Here is a 13,503-nt window from a genome sequence, read left to right on the forward strand (position 1 = left end):
CAGACCACTCCAAGCTCCAGAGCTAAATATCCACCTGCCTAATGAATGTCCTAAAGGAATCTAAGACTCCAGATGCCCCCCAGTTCCTCCCAACTCCACTCTTCCCCCCAAGTCCCCATTTCTTTGAAGGTTACCACATCAACCCAGTTACCTCAGGTAGAAACCTGCCCTTCTATTCTATTCATCAAATATTTCCAAATATTACATCAAATATTAGGCACCCTGTTAGATACTGAGTACACAAACACAAGGCAAACAGATATGGTGTCTGCCCTCACGAAGCAAATATATTCTAGTAGGGGATGCAGAAATTAAATACAAGCATGAATTGTAATACATGCTGCAAAGAAAGAAAAGGAGAAACCTAGATTAGACAGGGAATCAAGGGAGCCCACTCTGAAGAAATGACATTAAGGTCAGATCTGAAAGGAAAATGAGAGTTAGACAAGTGAAGACAAGCTGGGGTTGGGGCTACGGGAATACCTTCTGACAGAGGAAACAATCTGTGGAATGGCCCTGAAGCAAGACAGAGCTTTTGATGAACATCTGATGAACAGATACTGTTAGGGGTAAAGTATCATGTCTGCAACATACTTTTAAATAATCAGCAATATAATGTAGGTATGTGAGTATGTGTAATATATGCATCTGAATTATAGGAAGAACAGTTACTATCTGGGTGCATGAGGGAGAAAAGTCCTTACCTGCATGGCAATGGCTTTGTACAAAGGATGTGTTCTACAAAGCATTTCTGTTCTGTAGCAAGCTCCTGTAAACTGTCCTTATCTTCTTCATCTACAAAGGAACACAGTCTATAAACTGCTGCTTAGACAAAGTCTCCAAATTAAAAGGCTGACAATATTAGTTAAGTGCGATTAAGTTCTTACCTCAGATCATTTTGCTTCTCAAAGACTATATCTTTCTGATACAGTAATCTCTTTTCCCCAGGGGTCTAAACCTCTCAACTTTGCCCCAACAAGGAAGTGGATTTTCCTTAAGTTTCTAAATGCAGAAATGGTTCACGGAGGAGTTCAGTTCCAGAAATTATTCCCTTCCACGGCCTCTTCCTCACCCACCCTAAATTTATTGTATATGACAGTTTGAGATATAATTTACATACCGTACAATTCACCCACTTAAGGCATACACTTCAATGGTTTTTTAGTATATTAAAAGAATTGTACAGACATCACAATTTATATTTCCACTTCTCCAAAATAAAACCCTTTAGCAGTCACTCCCCAGTTCCCATGAACCTCCCCAGACCTACACAACCACTAATCTAGTTTCCGTCACTGGGGATTTGCCTGATCTGGACATTTCAAATAAATGGAATCACACAATATGCAGTCTTTAATGTCTGCCTTCTTTCAATTAGTGTATAGTTTTCAAGGTTCATCCATGTCACAGCATGTAGCAGTACCTTCCTTTTTATTGTTGAATAATATTCCATTTTATGGAAATAAGTCTTCCAATCCATGAACATGGGATGTTTTTCATTTTATTGAGGTCTTCTTTTATTTATTTATAACAATGTTTTGAATTAGTTTTGCACTTATTTATTAAATTTATTTCTAAGTATTTTATTCTTTTTGATGCTATGGTGGATTTTTTTCTTGGTTTCATTTTTTGGATTGTTCATTGCTAGTGCATAGAAATACAACTAATTTTTATATATTGATCTTGTATCCTGCAACCTTGTTGAACTTGTTTATTAGTTCAAATAGTTTTCTGGTGGATCCCTTCAGATTTTCCATATACAAGATCATGTTATCTGCAAACAGAGATAGTTTTACTTCTTCCTTTCCTGTCTGGATGTCTGTTATATCACTTTCTTGGCTAGCTTCCCTGGCTAGAATTTCCAGCACAATGTTGAATAGAAGGTGCAAGAGCAGGCATGTCCCTGATGTTAGGTGGAAAGTTTGGAAAGTACAGCTTGTAAACAACTTAGCTGAGGAGATATCCAAGTAAAATACTGAAAATGTGACCTGGTTTCTTCTTGCTGATTTTAGTAAAATGAGAGAAGAGAGAAATTGAGGGAAGAACTATTAAATAAAGAGGAACAAGGACTTCATGATTTGGGAAATTCTCTATCTAGATAGCAAAAAATGCTAAAATTGAGAGATTCATTATCAGAAAAGCATGTTCTAGAGGAAAAACCTGAGGAATCTTCTTGGAAAGATCAAAAGGTCAAAATATTCAGTCACACAAAAGGCTCTGTGACGAGACTAAGGATCTGACTCAGATCCTTTCACCTTCTCAGCAGAAGCCAAAAATAGAGACAGGATTATCTAGGAAAGATTTGTAGATGAGCCTCTGATCCACTGAAGCCTGAATCCAGGGATATACATGGGAGACTCATAAGGTTCTGGAGAATGCTTTTTCTTGGTTTCATTTTTTGGATTGTTCATTGCTAGTGCATAGAAATACAACTAATTTGGTGTATTGATCTTGTATCCTGCAACCTTTTCCCTTTCCATTTTCTTCCCTTTTGAAATGGAGTGTAGATAACTGGCATGCTCTGCCTGTCACACCATTGTGTTTTGGAGCAGATAACTTGTTTTCTAGTTTCAAATGTCCCACAGACAGAAGTTTTCCCTAGCTTTATTGTATCTAACGTCTCACCTAAACTTGATAAAGATAATGAGTTTGGGGACTTCTGGGATGATAAGATTTAGATCAGATTTTGAATGTTGTACTGATGTTATGATGTGTTGAGATTTGGGGGGATGTAGGGATGGTATCAATCTATTTTGCATGTGGGTGGAAAATAATCTTTGGTGGGCTGTGGTAGGCAGAATAATGCCATCCCAACCAAAGATGTCTGTTTTAGTTTCCTAGGCTGCTCAAGCAAATACCATGCAATGGGTCCAATTAAACAATGGGAATTTATTAGCTTATGGTTTTGAAGCTAAGACAAAGTCCAAATCAAGGCATCACTAAAGTGATGATTTCTTCCTGAAGGCTCAATGCCAATGATCCTTAGTCCTTGGCTCCTGTCACATGACAATGTACATATTAGTCACTCCTGGCCTCTCAGTTCTCTTCCAGGTTCCACTGAATTTCAACATCTTGCTTCCTGTAGCTTTCTCTCTGAATCTCATTCCATTTATAAAAGACTCTAGTAATAGGATTGAAACTATCCTGATTGGGTTGGACCACAGATTAACTGAAATAACCTCATCAAAAGGTCCTACTTAACTATGGGTTCACACTCACAGGAAGGGATTAAATTTAAGAACATGTTTTACTGGGGTAAGTACAGCTCCAAACCACCACAAAGTCAACATCCTAATCATTAGAACTTGTGAATATGCCAGGTTACATGGCAATGGAGAATTAAGGTTGCAAATGGAATTAAAGTTACTGTTCAGACTTCCGGAAGATAGCGGTTAGGAGAGATAGGGCAAAAAAACACCTCCGTGAAAAATGCTAGATAAAAGCCAGGAAGCGACCCAGAACACCAGTTCCAGCGATGCACCAGCTGGACAAGGTCTGCTAAATCCACAAGGACTGTGCACTTGGTGAAACCGGGAGTCTGCATTCTGAAATGAGTGATAAGCCTGCTGAATATCCGGCAGCCACACTGCGGTGTGGGGAAACCGTGGGTTGGCGTTTGGAGTCAGACTAGTTCATTTTTAAAAACCCCAAAGCAGCTGCAGATATGGCAGCGAGAACTGCACAGGGAAGCGCGGCAGGAACGTCTCCACAACCTGTGAGTACGCCTCAGTATGTGGTGTGGACAACAGCCTTTCGCTCACCTGCTGCTAACTGTCTCGGAGCTAGGAAGGCAGAGGTTAGCCAAAAGGGAAAAAAAACCACACCCCTTACAGCCATCTTCCCGGGGGGCTGGGAACACACCTGCCCACCACTGGCACCACAGCCCAGAGCTGCGCCAAAAAACCCAGTACGACAGGAAGTGTTTCCAGCAACGCGCACACACGCCACAATATCTGACGTGGACAATAGCCTTTCGCACACCTGCAGCCAATTGTCCTGGAGCTAGGAAGGCAGAGCGGTGTGAAAAGGGGGAAATTAACACGCCCCATACAGCCATCCTTTCAGCAGGCTGGGAATGCCTCTACACAGCCTGGCAGCCCAGAACTTCGCTTGAGGGTCAGCGCGCACTTGTGACGTAGCACAGCCTTCCCTCTGCAGAGGCCCTAGAAGGGCACGGCTTGGAAGAGGGACCCACTTGGAAATCCCAGGGACCATACACCAATACCAAGGGCTTGTGGGTCAGCGGCAGAGACAATCTGTGGTGAGACCGAACTGAAGGTTTAGACTCTTGGAACAGCCTTAAATCTCCAGGAACACCTGGGAGATTTGATTATTAAAGCTGCCCTTCCTAACTGCTCAGACACACACCCCACATTCAGGGCGGACAGCACCAACTGCATACACAAAACTAGTGCACCAGTTGGACCCCACAAGAATCAGACCCCCACACATCACAAAGACAAAGTTGGGGAGAACTGGCTTGAGGGGGATAGGTGGCTCGCAGACACCACCTGCTGATCAGTTAGAGAAAGTGTATGCCCCCAAGCTGTAGATCTGACAAATTAGAGAGAAGTCTTTGAATAATCCTACATATCCTAAAAGAACCCTACCAAATTAAGCAAATGCCAAGAGGCCAAAAACAACAGAAAATTTTAAAGCATATGAAAAAAACAGACAATATGGATAACCCAAACCCAAACACCCAAATCAAAAGATCAGAGGAGACACTGTACTTGGAGCAATTAATCAAAGAACTAAAGACAACAAGAGCATGGCACAGGATATAAAGGACATGAAGAAGACCCTAGAAGAGCATAAAGAAGAAATTGCAAGAGTAAATAAAAAAATAGAAGACCTTATGGAAATAAAAGAAATTGCTGACCAAATTAAAAAGATTCTGGATACTCATAGTACAAGATTAGAGGAAGATGAACAACGAATCAGCGACCTGGAGTACGACAAAACAGAAAATGAAAGAACAAAAGAAAGAATGGGGGAAAAATCGAAAAAAATCGAAACGGACCTCAGGGATATGAGAGCTAAAATAAAACGTCCAAATATAAGACTCATTGGTGTCCCAGAAGGGGAAGAAAAGGGCAAAGGTCTAGAAACAGTATTCAAAGAAATTGTTGGGGAAAATTTCCCAAACCTTCTGCACAACATAAATACACAAAGCATAAATGCCCAGCGAACTCCAAATAGAATAAATCCAAATAAACCCACTCCAAGACATATTCTGATCAGACAGTCAAATACTGAAGAGAAGGAACAAGTTCTGAAAGCAGCAAGAGAAAAGCAATTCACCACATACAAAGGAAAAAACCTAAGTAGTGACTACTCAGCAGCCACCATGCAGGCAAGAAGGCAGTGACATGACATATTTAAAATTCTGAGAGAGAAAAACTGCCAACCAAGAATACTTTATCCAGCAAAGCTCTCCTTCAAATTTGAGGGAGAGCTTAAATTTTTCACAGACAAACAAATGCTGAGAGATTTTGCTAATAAAAGACCTGCCCTTCTTGAGATACTAAAGGGAGCCCCACTGACAGAGAAACAAAGAAAGGAGAGAAATGGAGAAAGGTTCCGTAATATTACATGAAGATGCATTTTTTTAAGCCATATAGTGACCACTGAATATAAGTTTGGCTTTATTATCACCATAATCATAAGACACAACCCTATATTAAACTATTTTTAATTCCATATTTCAGAGAGGAATAAACAGACATTGCAGAATGGTGACACTATGAACAAGAAAACATACTTGGTATCACATCCTATTCCATGCTACCATTTCTTTCACTCTATTTCAAATGGATAACTCAGGTTTATGGTATGGTATTCTTTCTGAAACACTAGAAGTCAGAAGATGAAGATACTTGCCTCACTTTTCTGACTTGCTGATTGTAAATGTGGTCATCTCACTTAACTGGTAAGATGACTCTTAGTTTCCTAATTGATAAAATGGGAATTAGACTAAGAATAATTAAAAACCATTAAATTTAAGTCTGAAAATACAGACTTTTTCTGAAAATCCAAAGGAATACTATAAACACTTTTTGAGAGCATTGAAAAATGTATATTTTCAATTATGTTTTATTGATTGGTGTAGATTAGATGCCATTGTCTGGAGACAGGCATGGGAAATACAGAGCAAAGGCAAATAGGGAGCAGTGTTGGTGAAAATGTCTGTTTATATATGGAGAGACATCTGTTATTGTAGTCATTGAGCCACTAAATTTAACTGGCAATTATTAACTTCTATTTCATACAATGAAACAAAAGAACATTAATTGTGGACCCAAGATTTGCTATTTATTGCACAGTTAATGGAAAATACCAAACCATTTTAGCTTCTGAGTTCAGATAGAGGGTTTGGCAAAAAAAAAACCCTATTTACTCTCTGATCCCTAAGCTTGTATAGTTTACAGTGAGAATTCCTATAAACAAAACAAAATTATCTCAATGCATTTAGTTCCTTGGTTCAGATAAAAATAATTTGAATAGCAAGGGTTATGAGTAGGCATGTTTGTAAATACACAAAGGAGGAAGAAGGGGAAGTATTTATCTGTATCCAGATTTATTCTGCAACCTACGTATGGTAAGAATAGTACAACAATATCCTCATCTGTAAAATTTATAACACGGCTACTATTTTGTGATATCAAATAAGATGACTATAAATATCTGAAAATTAAATACCATTTTGAAACTTTAAAAAAAAATAATGGGGGGCATATGGGAAAAAAAAATGTGCTTATTGCAAACTAACTACAGTTAGTGGTATTTTGGCGTTCTTTCATCAACAGTAACAAATATACTATACCAATACTATGAGTCAACGGTGGGAGGGGGGTGGTTGGGGGTATGAGAGGATTTGAGTTTCCTTTTTTTGGGGTCTCTGTTTCTTTTCTAGAGTAATGAAGATGTTCTAAATATTGAAAAGATTAGTTGTGGTGATAGATGCAGAGCTGTATGATGGTACGGGGGGCAGCTAATTGTACACTTTGGATCTTTGGATAATTGTGTGCTTTGTGAACAATCTCAATGAATAAAAATTTTTAAAATTAAAAAATAAATAAAAGTTACTGTGCCGGTTTGAGTGTATTGTGTTCCCCAAATGCCATTATCTTTGTGGTCTTGTGTGGGGCAAACGTTTTTGGTGCTGGTTGGATTTGCTTGGAATGTGCCCCACCCAGCTGTGGGAGATAATTTTGATGAGATGTTCCCATGGAGGCGTGGCCCCACCCATTCGGGGTGGGCCTTGATTGGTGGAGCTATATAAATGAGCTGACTCAAAGAGAGAAAAGAGAGTGCAGCTGGGAGTGCTGTTTTGAAGAGAAGCAAGCTTGCTAGAAAGGAACATCCTGGGAGAAAGCCGTTTTGAGGCTGGAGCTTTGGAGCAGATGCCAGCTGCCTTCCTAGCTAGCAGAGGTTTTCCGGACGCCATTGGCCATCCTCCGGTGAAAGTACCCGATTGCTGAGGTGTTACCTTGGATGCTTTGTGGCCTTAAGACTGTAACTGTGTAGTGAAATAAACCCCCGTTTTATAAAAGCCTATCCATCTCTGGTGTTTTGCATTCTGCAGCATTAGCAAACTAGAACAGTTACTGATCAGGGGACCTCAAGATAGGGAGACCATTTTGGGATATCCAGGTGGGCCCAGTGTAATCAAGAAGTTCCTTAAAAATGAAAGAGGGAGTGGACTCGGGCAAGATGGCGGCATAGAGAGGCGTGGAAGCTAAGTAGTCCCCCTGGAACAACTACAAAAAACCAGAAACAACTAGTAAATAATCCAGAATAACTGCGGGGGGACAAATGAGACCGTCCACTCATCATACACCAACCTGAATTGGGAGGAATGCCCGAGAACACAGCATAAAATCTGTAAGTAAAACCTGCGGATCCAAGTCGCGAGACCCCCTCCCCCATAGCCTGAGCTGCAAAGCCTCGTGGTGCCAGAGAGCTCTCTCCCAGCAAGCGAATACAGCTCAGCTGAGCTCCAACTGGGATTTTAAGTAGCGAGTGTGAACTGCTCACTACAGGTACGCATCCCCAAAAAAACAGACAGAGGCTTTGGGTGACGACTGACCTGGGAGAGCCGGAGGGTCGCCTTAGACTGGGTCTGAAGGGGACTATCTGTTTCTTTTTTGGCTCGGTGGAGAAAGCCCCAGTCATTTTCAGTTTCCAGGGCTGTGACTCCGGGAAGGGTGGAGACAGCACAAGCAGACAGCAAGACCAGGTGGATAGACCTCCACCTGGGGGGGGGTCTATCTTCTCTAGGAGGAAAGGGGTGGGGCCCTTTCCATTCAGAACCAGACCCCAGAGCCTGGGGGAACATAGCCATACCTCCTCACACCAGTCAAGAATTATAAGCTAACAGGCATCACCTGCTGGGCAGAAAAGCACAGTGACCTGAGGCATCACAGGTTGGAGCAGTTTTCTAAGACACACCCACAGGGAAACCAGATACTGAATATTTCTTCCCTCTGAGACCTGAGCCTGTTCTGGTCTGGGAAAACCTGATTTGGATAACCAAGGAAACCATGCCTAGATAACAGAAAATTACAATCTACACTAAGAAAAACAAAGTTATAGCCCAGTCAAAGGAACAAACGTACACTTCAACTGAGATACAGCAATTTAAACAACTAATGCTAAATCAATTCAAAAAGTTTAGAGAAGATATCGCAAAAGAGATAGAGGCTGTAAAGGAAGCACTGGACATGTATACGGCAGAAATCAAAACTTCAAAAAACCTACTAGTAGAATCTATGGAAATGAAAGGCACAACACAAGACATGAAAGACACAATGGAAACATAAAACAGCAGATCTCAAGAGGCAGAAGAAAACACTCAGGAACTGGAGAACAAAACACCTGAAAGCCTACACGCAAAGGAGCAGATGGAGAAAAGAATGAAAAAATATGAGCAACGTCTCCAGGAACTCAAGGATGAAACAAAGTACAATAATGTACATATCATTGGTGTCCCAGAAGGAGAAGAGAAGGGAAAGGGGGCAGAAGCAATAATAGAGGAAATAATTAATGAAAATTTCCAATCTCTTATGAAAGACATAAAATTACAGACCCAAGAAGCACAGCGTACTCCAAACAGAAGAGATCTGAATAGGCCTACGCCAAGACACTTAATAATCAGATTATCAAATGTCAAAGACAGAGAATCCTGAAAGCAGCAAGAGAAAAGCAATCCATTACATACAAAGGAAGCTTCATAAGACTATGTGCAGATCTCTCAGCAGAAACCATGGAGGCAAGAAGAAGTGGTGTGATATATTTAAGATACTGAAAGAGAAAAACCGCCAACCAAGAATCCTGTATCCAGCAAAGCTGTCCTTCAAATATGAGGGAGAGCTCAAAATATTTTCTGACAAACAGACAATGAGAGACTTTGTGAACAGGACACCTGCCCTTCAGGAAATACTAAAGGGAGCACAACAGGGTGATAGAAGACAGGAGTGCGTGGTTTGGAACACAATTTTGGGAGATGGTAGCACAACAATGTAAGTACACTGAACAAAGGTAACTATGAATACGGTTGAGAGAGGAAGGTGGGGAGCATGTGAGACACCACAAGAAAGGAGGAAAGATAAAGACTGGGACTGTGTAACTTGGTGAAATCTAGAGTATTCAACAATTGTGATAAAATGTACAAATATGTTCTTTTACGAGGGAGAACAAGCAAATGTCAACCTTGCAAGGTGTTAAAAATGGGGAGGCATTGGGGGAGGGATGCAATCAGCATAAACTAGAGACTGTAACTAATAGAATCATTGTATTATGCTTCCTTTAATGTAACAAAGGTGATATACCAAGGTAAATGCAGATAAGAGGGGGGGATAGGGGAGGCATGTTAGACGCTTGACATTGGTGGTATTGTCTGATTCTTTATTCTACTTTGATTTAAGGTTATTTTTCCTTTTGCTGCTTCCTAGCTGTCATTTTTTTTTCCTCTTTCTTTTGCCTCTCTACCTTCTTTGACTCTCTCTCCTGCCTTGTGGAAGAAATGTAGATGCCCTTATATAGATAGTGGTGAAGGTGGTGAACACATAAATGTATGACCATGCAGAGAACCATCAATTATTTACTTGGGATGGAATGTATGGTGAGTGAACAAAACCATATAAAAAAAAAAATGGGTTGATGACAAAACCTCGAGGACAATATACTGAGTGAAATAAGCCAGACACATAAGGACAATTATTGCAGGGTCTCACTGATAGGAATTAATGATAATATGTAAACTCATAGACATGAAATATAAGGTACCAAGATATAGGACGAGGCTTAAGAATGGGGAGTGGTTGCTTAGTATGAGCAGAATGTTCAATTAGGATGAACTTAAATGTTTGGAAATGAACAGGGGTGTCGGTAGCAAGATGTGAGAATAACTAACAGTGCCGAATGGTGTGTGAATGAGGTGGAAAGGGGAAGCTCAGAGTCACATATGTCACCAGAAGGAAAGCTGGAGGTCAAAAGATGGGAATGTATAAAACTGAATCCTATGGTGGGCAATGTCCATGATAAACTGTACAAATACTAGAAATCGCTTCCATGAACCAGAACAAATGTATGACAATACAATTAGAAGTTAATAATACAGGGGCATATAGGGAAGAACTATATACCTATTGCAAACTATATACTACAGTTAGTAGTATTTCAACATTTTTTCATAAACAGTAACAAATGTACTATATCAATACTATGAGTCAACAATTGAGGGGGGTTGGTTAGGGATAGGGGAGGATTAGAGTTTCCTTTTCTTTTTTTCTTTTTTCATCTTTCACTTTATTTCTTGTCTGGAGTAATAAAAAGTTTCTAAAAATTGAACAAAAATTAAGTGTGATGGATGCACAGCTGTATGAGGGTACCCAGGGGCAAGTGATTGTACACTTTGGATCTTTGGATAATTGTATGGTATCTGAACAATGTCAATAAAAATGAAAAAAAAAAAAAGAAAAAAAGAAAAAAGAAAAAAGAAAAAAAAAAAATGAAAGAGGGAAGCAGAAGAGATGATCAGAGTGATGCAATGTAAGAAGGACTTGACTTGTTCTGCTGTTGCTAACTTTGAACATGGAGAAAGGAGGCCATAGGCCAAGGAATGTGGGTACATTTCTAGAAGCTAGAAGAGGCTAGGAAACAGATTTTCCCCCAGCCTCCAGAAAGGAACACTTCTCTACCAACACTCTGATTTTAGCTCAGTGAGACCCATGTAAGACTTCCAACCTACAGAACCGTAAGATAATAAATTTGGTTGTTATGCGCCACTAAATTTGTGGTCACTTATTACAGTAGCAATAGAAAATGAATACAGAAAGCATTTAGACTTTCACCATTAAGTCTGATGTTAGCTGTGGGTTTTTCATAGATAACCTTTATCAGGAGGAAGTTCTATTTCCAGTTTATCGACGTGTTTTTAACATGAAAGGCTGTTGGATTTTGTCCAATTCTGTGTTTACTGAGATAACCATGTGTTTTTTACCCTTTAATTCTATGGTGTAATACTATGTAATCCCATGATGTAACACACATTTATGAATGTATACATATATGTATATGTATATGCATGTATGTGCACATATACGTGTATATATGTGTGTGTGTGTATTTATATGGTGTATCATATGGTAAATACATTAATAGATTTTTGGATGTTCAATCAGTTGCATTCTTGGGATAAACCCCATTTGGTCATGATATATATAATCCATTTTATATGTTGCTGGATTTGGTTTACTAGTATTTTGTTGAGGATTTTTGCATCTATATTCATAAGTGATATTGGTCTGCAGTTTTCTGTTCCAGGATATCTTTATCTGATTTTGGTATCAGGATAATACTAACTTCATTGAGTTGAGTGGGGGAAGTGTTCCCACCTCTTCTATTTTTCGGAAGACCTTTTGAAGAATTACTACTAAGCCATATGGTCCTGGGCTTTTTTCTTCATGTTTTTTTGATTACTAATCCAATCTTTTTAAAATTTTTATGTCCACTCTTTCATTCCTGAATGTAACAGTTTGAGGCTTCTCTATTTTTCTGTGTGTATTGTGGCCATTACAGCTAAAGGTTTGTCAATTTTCTGTATCTTTTTTCAAAGAACCAACTTCTAGTTTTCATTGATTTTTTTTCTATGATTTTTCTATTCTAAACTACTTTTTGAAAGAACCTATGAAATCCAATGAAAAATACAGAAAATCAGTGAACTCACCTGACCCAAGAAATCTGTGAAGTTTATGAATCCAAGTGAGTCCAACACTATGTACACCAGCTTCGTGAGTACAGTGATATCTTGAGGGACACTTGGGATCTGCAAATAAAATCATTAATGATATAAATGTAGCCATTAGTAAAAAGAAAGAACTCATTGATGGAACTGATGGAAAGTCTACAGGATAATGACACCCGGTGGCACTGCTTCAGGGCACTTGAAATTTTTAATTTGAATACACTTTCAAAAATAATTTAAGCATTAAAAAACCGTAATTAATAAACTTGATCCAAATATGTTATCTTCTAAAAATTAAAACACCGCTGCCTTTCTACGCATCTCTGGGCATTTATTTAAAGTACTTAAAAATAAACTGCTGATTAAGAAAAGTTGTAGCCCTGTAGCAAACCTATGCTTGCAAACTTCTAAATGCATGAAACTGTTGCTGCAAATGCACTCCTATAGCACAGGTACTGTGCTGGTTTGAATGTATTATGTCCCCCAGAAAAAGCCATGTTCTTTGATGTAATCTTGTCTGGGCAGACACATCAGTGTTGATTAGATTGTAATTGAGTGTTTCCATGGAGATGTGCCCCACTCAACTGTGGGTGATGACTCTGATTGGATAATTTCCATGGAGGTGTTACCCCACCCATTCAGGGTGGGTCTAAATTAAATCACTGGAACCATATAAATGAACTGACAAATGGAAGGAACTCAGTGCAGCTGTGAGTGATATTCTGAAGTACAGCAGAGAGTGACATTCTGAAGAGGAGCTACAGCCAAGAGGGACACTTTGAAGACTGCACAGAAGCTGAGAGAGTAGCTACAGATGAGAGACAGTTTGAAGATGGCTGCTGAAAGCAGACTCCTGCTCTGGAGAAGCTGAGACAGGACAAACACCCCAAGAGCAACTAAGAGTGACATTTTTTGAGGAACTCCAGCTTAGAGAGGAACATCCTGGGAGAAAGCCATGTTGAACCCAGAATTTTGGAGCAGATGCCAGCCACGTGCCTTCCCAGCTAATGGAGGTTTTCTGGACACCATTGGCCTTTCTCCAGTGAAGGTACCCGATTGCTGAAGGACACTTTATGGCCTTAAGACTGTAACTGTGTAACCAAATAAACCCCCTTTTATAAAAGCCAGTCCATCTCTGGTGTTTTGCATTCTGGCAGCATTAACAGACTAGAACAGGTACTAATTAAATCCCAGGCAAGACGTCAGCACAATTGCTCAATGTGGTGGTTTGAAGTGGTTTATACCCCAGAAAA

General features: G+C 39.7%; 1 protein-coding gene across 2 annotated transcripts in view; it reads right to left on the minus strand.

The window, feature by feature from the left end:
* Positions 1-13,503, minus strand: part of NUP88 (nucleoporin 88) — a 76,349-nt gene that overhangs the window by 13,443 nt on the left and 49,403 nt on the right. For both annotated transcript variants that reach the window (XR_005212592.1, XM_037808318.1), the window contains exons 8-9: positions 12,233-12,331; positions 705-795 (exon numbers count right to left, since the gene is read on the minus strand). Coding sequence is in view for 1 of the 2 variants with exons in the window: in XM_037808318.1 (XP_037664246.1) it covers positions 705-795; positions 12,233-12,331 (190 nt within the window). In the remaining variant the exon portion in view is untranslated. The remainder of the gene's footprint in view (positions 1-704; positions 796-12,232; positions 12,332-13,503) is intronic.

The sequence above is a fragment of the Choloepus didactylus genome, chromosome 18 (genome assembly GCF_015220235.1).
Source record: "Choloepus didactylus isolate mChoDid1 chromosome 18, mChoDid1.pri, whole genome shotgun sequence".
Classification (NCBI taxonomy): Eukaryota; Metazoa; Chordata; class Mammalia; order Pilosa; family Megalonychidae; genus Choloepus; species Choloepus didactylus.